This window comes from Anguilla rostrata, chromosome 15 (genome assembly GCF_018555375.3).
Source record: "Anguilla rostrata isolate EN2019 chromosome 15, ASM1855537v3, whole genome shotgun sequence".
NCBI lineage: Eukaryota > Metazoa > Chordata > Actinopteri > Anguilliformes > Anguillidae > Anguilla > Anguilla rostrata.
Genome location: NC_057947.1, coordinates 24,426,155 through 24,433,929, shown reverse-complemented (window position 1 = coordinate 24,433,929; position 7,775 = coordinate 24,426,155). Strand labels below are relative to the sequence as shown.

Sequence of the window (7,775 nt, the reverse complement as noted above, 5' to 3'; positions counted from 1 at the left end):
GCAACAACACAAAATTTACTATAGTTTGCTAAAATGCTAAAAGATGCTAAAAATAGCATCTTGGGTGGAAAATAACACCTTTGCAAGGAAATGGCCCTTCATTCTTGCTGTAGCTTGCATGTATTTTTCAAATATATGGATTCAGAAGAGAAATTATTTGACCTGAGGATGAAATGGATTGACTTGCAATGCCTGTTGAAAAAGAGGTGGATTCAAGACTGCAGAACAGAAAGATGCACACTACAATTAGAATATGACAAATCTTATGTGACAAAAGTTGTAAATATGAATACTCAATTTGAAAACAGGGATAATTAGACACTGACTCAACTGTAAATAAAAGCTTAAATTAAGATTTGAAAATTATTTAGATTTATATTTTCAAATGCCTGTAACATGAAAGATATTAGTAATATATTACACATACATCCATTGTTTTGTTCATAAGTCATTATTTCTTATATGTAGATTTTTTTTTTTACATGAAAGCCTTCCTTGTTTTCAATATTTCTTTAGCACAGACACTCAGCAGTGTATATTGACTGTCTCTGTCTCGACTATGCACTGGGCAGTATAAAACAAGATGGGGCACTGCGGGGGGGGTTGGGGGCGGGGGGGTTACGGGGGCTACAGAGCAGCAACGAGTGCATAGCGAGACGATATGTACCCACAAACACCCCTGCAGCAATGGAAGGATCCAGTCAGAGTTTAAGCCCTCTGTGTATTTCTCCATGTCCATACCACTTCGCTAATGAGGCAGAGTACAGGCAGGGCCTGACACACTTCCACCCATCTGGCCAGCACCGGTGCGCTCTGGCGCAGGGCAAATGGGCGGACACAGGGGGTGAAGAACCCCACTCAAAGAGGACGTAGGGCAAAGAATGCGGGGGTTGGAAAAATTATAACCATCTCCTCCTGTGTTTTTTGTGACTCTCTAGACATACAGACCCTCTTGGCTTTATTTAATCTAGAAAACTTTGTTTTACTTTGGTTTTCCGGTTTGCCACATGCAGGCTAAAGGATAAAGTCAATGTATTCGCTTTGTTTGTTCAGATGACATGTTATGTAACATTTTAAATGTGACTCTATATTTAGTGCTTGGCATTCTGTCAATGGAGATGTGCGCTGACAGTTTCATCAGTTTTGCGCAATGACAGAATAATAAATAAAATATTTTTTAAATGGCAGCCAATTTCCATTACTTTCTCCTGATTGATGGGTGCCAGAGCCAGGCTTCCTGGGAACACTGAGGTTGTGCAGAAAATGGTATTGCCAGCAGGGGGCAGTATGGGTTTATTTGACAGGATTGTCTCTGCTTCGTCAATAATGATGAATCCCTGGTGTTCTCTCCATATTCCGAACCCTTGCGGTCTCTATATGGCCATCTTATCCTTTCCCAGTTAAACGTAATGATGGCTGCTTCTTCATAATCACTGAGCTCACTGGTGCTCTCTTCATTTTTAATAATGTTCCAAACAGTTGATTTTGGTTAGCCTAAGGTTTGGCCTGTGTTTCAGTTTTGCCTGTTTTTTCCTTATTTCTCAGCCTCATAACTGCTTCCTTGACTTTCATTGGCACAACTCTGGTCCTCATGTTGACAAACGGCAATAACAGACTCCAAAGGTAATCAAAAGGCTAGAATAAAAACTACCGAAAACTCTTATACCTGCACTAAGGAAGCAACTGAACACACCGGACTAGTCAGAAACATCGGTCACGCCATTTGTCCCAAACATTATGACACCCTGAAATGGCAGCCACTGTGTATGAAAGGTTCTTTTCACGTTATTTATACAAAATGTATAACAGTTCCCTAAAATGAAAGCTGCATATGTGCAGTTTAACCATATGTGAATTGTTCGGTTACAAATCAAAAATTGTGGAGTACAAAGCCAAATCAATAAAAAAAAGCCTATGTCCCAAACACTATGGCATTCACTATGTATATTGTAATATACCGGAACATCTCCTTTTATCTTTAACAGATGAATCCCCCTGCCACGTTCATACCTACAGTGAGCACATTAACATTCAACAGCAATACTGCCTTCTTTTCTCATTACCATTACTTAACAGTAATGAGTAATCATCTTCACCCCATGTTAATGCATTTACTTCCTGCAGAAGTGGGTTCTGTTCAAGATGGCACTGCCTGCATACACAGAGCAGGAGTAGCTGCCCAGTGGTTTTTAGGAGCATTACACCAACACCATCAATAAGCCATAACCTTGATCAGCCCAACCCTACCAGCTGTGGGAGGGAGGAACAGTGCCCATTTTCTAGTCTTTATGGCTATTCAATTTCCAGTTTGAAAAAAAGGAATTCTACCATTTACAGCACTTCCTCTGATCAACAGGATGCGTTTCATATTTGCTGTACTACTGCCCTCTACTGGTGAAATCAGATACTGAACACAGGCACAAGTACAAAGAGAAATGTCATCTACTTTATTGCATTCACAATACTATATTGCACACCCCAAAACACCTGTACCACGTCACTGTTCAAAACATTTACACAATAGATGTCACTGTAGAATATTCTATAGCACTACTTCAAAACTATAATAAATATGAATATGCCCCATTATTCAAATAAAATTTCAATAATAAACTTCCATTTGAGACTTGAAACCCATTCTCCAAAAACCACCATTTTAAAAGTCAATATACCTTTTTCTTCCCCGTAAGCAGAAACAGAACAGCATCTTTCATTGGATAGTAATACTCACTGAATGTAAAACCAAGTTTATTTCACATTTATGCTCAAGAACATACATTAACACATAAAACATCAAAGAAGTGGACACGTTTCAGGATCAGTCAGTCAGTTAAAAGAATGGATTTGCCTCAAGATTTCTTCTCTCTCCAGAAAGTTTTGCTTCCTTCTTTCAATCCTCTTGGAACGCCGGAGGACTTTGTCAATGTCCACCTCGCTCTCATCCACAGCCGACTCCGGGACCTTCAGAGCCTCCATCTGCTTCTGTGTGGCTTGCAGAGCATTCTGGGAAATCAAGTGTCAAGTAAGTAAATAACGATGGCAATAAGGATGAGAAGAATAAGAATAAAAATCAGGAGATACTACTACTACCATCCTAAAAAAACACTCAATGTCACATAATTTGGGGACATTAAGATGGTTGCAGTAACGAAAGGGACCAATTAACACAGACCACTATACATCCCTCAAAATGCGACAGATAGGATGCCACACATGCCGATCATCATTAGGGCTCATCGGCAGTTTGATTCGCTTTAATCTTTTATTTTTATTTTTTTACCAAAACGACAGCCTTACTGTCAGGAAGCATTTCCCAAAATGAGAAATCGATCAAATTATCAGCAGTCACAGGCCAAATGTGTAAAGCACAAACCTCTGCCTGCAACAACTTCATCTTCAGCTCAGACAGTTCAGTATTCAGCCCATCTACCTTAGCCTTGGAGAGGAGAGAAAGATGTCATTGAATTAAATATGGTTTATGTATACAAATCATATTTATATTCTCCATGCCATTTAGGAAAAATGTCACACATCCAATGATTTGAAGGGGTAAACATCACTTTCCGGTGACCAATGGCTTTTGGTGCAATTACTGCAAGAACCAGTGAGCTGTCCAAACAGCACACTGATATTGCAAGACTTGTCAAAAACTAGTGTGCATGAAAGATTGACATATATTACTTACTGAAAAGATTTTTTGGGTTTGGGCTACTTTTGTATTTGACTACTTTCCAAAATGAAAGCACAAACATTTTGAAAGATTGCAGGAACGCAGTAATTTAAAAAGGCTAAATTTGTTTTTGACCAAGAAGAGGAAGTTCACCTGTTTTTGGAGTATTGCATCCTCCTGTTGCTCTGCCTCCCTGCTCTGCTTTTCCTGAAGTTTCCTAGGACACAAAAAACCAGCGTCACAAACAAATATCAGGACACTGAACTATACAATGCAGAGGGGCTACTTTGCAGATGAATAAGTAAGTAAGTGAGTAAGATGGAGAATGGCATTAAAACAGGAATACTTAAGAATGGCAGCTTTAATACAGAGACTCATCCCTCTCACACGCAGTACCTTAGTTTCTGCACTGTTGTCCATCTTTTTTCCAGCTCTGCCAATTCAGCCCTCTCCTGATACAGAGCCCGCTGAACATCTGCCCCCTGGATCTGTGCCAGTAGAGATTCGGGGTCTAGAGCTTCCACTTCAGCTGCCTCAGCCCTCTGAGAGAGGAAGTCCCGGGCCAGGAGCCTCGTCAAATCAAAGGCAGCGAACTGAAAGCACCCAATCAAATGGCAAAAATGCAAATGAGTCAAGGGAAAAAGATAATCTGAGGAGTACAGGACCAAGACCATCACCCATCAGTCAAGTGCTGATGCCAACCAATGGGCTCTAGTATGCATACAATCCTTCTGCGTTGACTCAGCCAGAGTGCCCATTTCCCATTTATGCGGAAGTGCATCTTTACACACACAAGAGATGGGATCCCAGGCATCACAATTCACCCGCTGTTTACTCAAACTGTTGAGATTAACGTGTGCAGAATTACTAGGCTGTGCACAAAATGTTCCAAAAAGCAAACTTGAGAAGGGCTTCATATTTTATATTTATATGTCCTTGTATCTATGTAATTATGAAGGTATGTCCCTATCAATAGCTAGCACTACTAATCTAGCTGGGCTAGTCAAGTTGACTGGCGGTTGTAGGTAGTTAGCCAGTTAACTACAACCACTGCCCAACATTGCTAGACCAGCTAACTAAGATTAGTAAGTACAAGGTGTTTTTGCGACATACCTTCATAATAAGGACGTCTGCAAGTTGACATAGCGGAAAACTTTATGTTTAATGTCGCTAGTAATGTGAATTCTATTAAATAAAACATGTAATGTTTCATGTAGTATAATCACTGTGCACAGGGACCATTAGGCTGTTATTAAGTACATGAGGCAGGAAGCCAAATCGGTCAGTAGTTAAAAAAATAATAACAATAACTTGAACAAAAGGTAAAACAATTCCCAAAAGATACAACTGCTCACCTCTGGGTGGTTGGTCCGGAACTTCTCTCTGCTGTCCAGTATGAGCTCCCTCTTCCTGTGCACCTCTTCCAGCTGCTTCAGCAAGACACTCAGCTCGCTCTGAAACACACAGCCTTGCTCTAAAACACTCAGCTCACTCTGAAACACACAGCCTTGCTCTAAAACACTCAGCTCGCTCTGAAACACTCAGCCTTGCTCTAAAACACTCCGCTCACTCTGAAATACACAGCCTTGCTCTAAAACACTCAGCTCACTCTAAAACACACAGCCTTGCTCTAAAACACTCAGCTCGCTCTGAAACACACAGCCTTGCTCTAAGCACAGTGCCGCTCATGTGCACCACCGGAATCAGGGCCAGGTGCTTCATGGCTTCCTGTTGTTTTCAGTCTTTCAGCAATTCATAGGTTGCTGCCACAACAGTGGTTAGGTAACCGGGCTTATAAGAGGTGGCGTGTTTGATTCTCACAGCAAGCAGTCATTCTTAGCGGGCCTGCTAAATGCCTAAATGTAAATATAGACAGTTTCTCATCTCTCAACACCACTTCTATACTGAATGGTGATCTCCTGAGAGGACCATCTGGGTAAAGCACAAGTGCATAATGCAGTGACGTGTCCCATCTAGACAGTCAGCAGCCCCCCTTTTTGATTTGTCTGCAGCAGCTATGCAAATTAGTCTTCTGGTACAATGATCACATCGCTCAGATGTTGGACTGCAGAATAAAGTAAACGTTGCCTTGCAGCATGTATTTCTTAGGGCACAGATACCAGTCTAGGGGCACCAAAACTGACAGATGTAGTTGCAGTGGAACCGAGACTATAAGCTGGCAAATGCAAAAGAGCATTAAGGATTGGGTTTTAAAGATCATTGTGGATTTTGCATCTACAGTAGAAAATTTTTCATCCTCATTTGAAAGCACATTTGTTCGACCACTGGTATGGCGCCAAATTCCCAACAGGTTACACACCTTCTGCTGCTGGATTAATCTCTTGTTTTTGGTGTTCTCCACAAACTCAAGGTCTTCCTGCGTCCACTGATATCCCACCATTCCCTCAATGAAACAGTCTGGATTAATCTCCTCTGGTTGTTTTTCTGAATTTGGGGCAGGGCGAGAGACAAGAGGGGACAGGTTCAAATCAAAATGTCAATTATAACGCAAGAAGAAAAGACACCTATGCACTCACAGAACAGGACTGCCACATCCCAGGCAGCCCTTGTAATTAAATCTTAATGGTTTTGCTTAAATGATGCGTTTTTAAACACAAAATATCAATAAGACAAGGGGTGTGCTTCGGGGTTTTCCTCGCATGTCCAAGAAATTGTGATTTATCCATATTGTCCCCACGGACCCTTTTCATTTTTGCAATTTAAGTTGGAAGTTGACAAAGCAAAACGAAGGGTTACTTGATATTGCACCATCTCCATCCTGTGGATAACAACCAGGAGAGAGTTATCCAAACTCAAAGACTCTCGTCCACGCTCACCTGTAACGAAGATGGTGCTAGGTCTTCGAATTAACTTTCTCTGGAGTCCTTCATCCATTTGACGGTGTTCAGGAACTACGCCTTTGCTGAAGTCATCTTTCGCGGGACTGCCCCGAACCGCTGCGGAAAAACAGGGGGCATTCTGTAGGATTCAAAAGATTTGGCAATTAGTCATGGTTAGCTGGAATTATTATCAGCAAATCCTCAAACAGTCCAAGATTTTGCGTGCTAACTTGCAGCGGTCTTAACATTTACCTCGGAATTTATTCCACGCTTAGTGACCAGAATATCCCTTGTTTCGATCTCACAATTTTTTTCTACGAGTGAGGTTCTCTTCACAGGAGTACGAGGCAGCTGTCTACCGGTCGGAATCGTGTCGGGCGCTTTCCACCTTGGGCTACGGTGTTGGACGCAGACATTCGAATTCTCCAGGTGTGATAAGCCGACATTGTCGGCGTTGCTTTTCTTGAATTTCCCCCTGATCGACATAATGTTTCGTTTGAGTTCAGTTTCAGCCGGGCCTTCGCGAATGAAACTAAAAGTTTCTGAAGATAACAGCCAAGCTAACCCAGTGTCAACATTCCGTTCTGGCTAGTGGCTACAACAATTTACATTGCTGGCTAGCTAGGTAGTCTACCAGTTAGCTAAACGGATGAACGCAATAGTTGGTGTTTAACGTTATATTACGAAACCAACAGTAATTGATCAGTTAAGTCAACTTCTCTAACATTACAGAAAAAGATGATACCGGTGATAAACGAAATTCCTCACAAGGTAGTTGGTACAATTGCCAAAAGAGATGTTTGTCGCTTTTTCTGATTCCTTTTTGTTTGGAAAATAGAATTTGTTTTCAACTTGTGCCGCGCAGTGTTGGCTGACGGGACGGCTATGACGCACTTCCTGTTAGCGAGCTGAATGTAACTAGTCAGCACCACCCCTTCAGAACAAGTGCTTCAGCCAAAGAATCTCTTTGCTTCAGTTGAACTAAGCTTGCGAAGTCCCGGAAGTAAGTCTGTACTGCGAGTGTTGAGGGAAACATTGAATTTCCCATTAAAGTGAATGGTGAATATCAGACTTTTAAAGGCAAAATCAAACGTCCTCGATGGTATTTTGAAGCTCGATTGATTATCGTTACGTTTCATATGAAAATCAGATATGCATTATGTAATAAAATATGCACATTTTAATTGATATTTTCCCAAGACTTCTGGACCAAAACAACCTTTGTTTTAGAACTTCTGCACATAATGAAATTTATGATAAAAAAA

General features: G+C 41.2%; 1 protein-coding gene across 1 annotated transcript; it reads right to left on the bottom strand.

Moving 5' to 3' along the window:
- Positions 1–2,731: 2,731 nt before the first annotated feature.
- si:dkeyp-34c12.1 (uncharacterized protein LOC570187 homolog) lies at positions 2,732–7,417 on the bottom strand. Its single transcript, XM_064310931.1, has 8 exons — positions 6,763–7,417; positions 6,508–6,649; positions 5,991–6,115; positions 5,026–5,124; positions 4,067–4,263; positions 3,824–3,887; positions 3,374–3,436; positions 2,732–3,003 (listed from the first exon to the last, which is right to left on the bottom strand). Exons 1-8 carry the CDS (start codon positions 6,994–6,996, stop codon positions 2,827–2,829), a joined length of 1,101 nt encoding a protein of 366 aa, XP_064167001.1. The 5' UTR covers positions 6,997–7,417; the 3' UTR covers positions 2,732–2,826.
- Positions 7,418–7,775: the final 358 nt, after the last annotated feature.

Coding starts and splice junctions, on each gene's coding strand:
- si:dkeyp-34c12.1 (XM_064310931.1), bottom strand. CDS start 6,996: ATGTCGATCAGGGGGAAATTCAAGAAAAGCAACGCCGACAATGTCGGC. Junction 6,650..6,762: donor AGCGTGGAATAAATTCCGAG/GTAAATGTTAAG, acceptor TGAATCCTACAG/AATGCCCCCTGTTTTTCCGC. Junction 5,125..5,990: donor GATTAATCCAGCAGCAGAAG/GTGTGTAACCTG, acceptor TGTGTGTTTCAG/AGCGAGCTGAGTGTCTTGCT.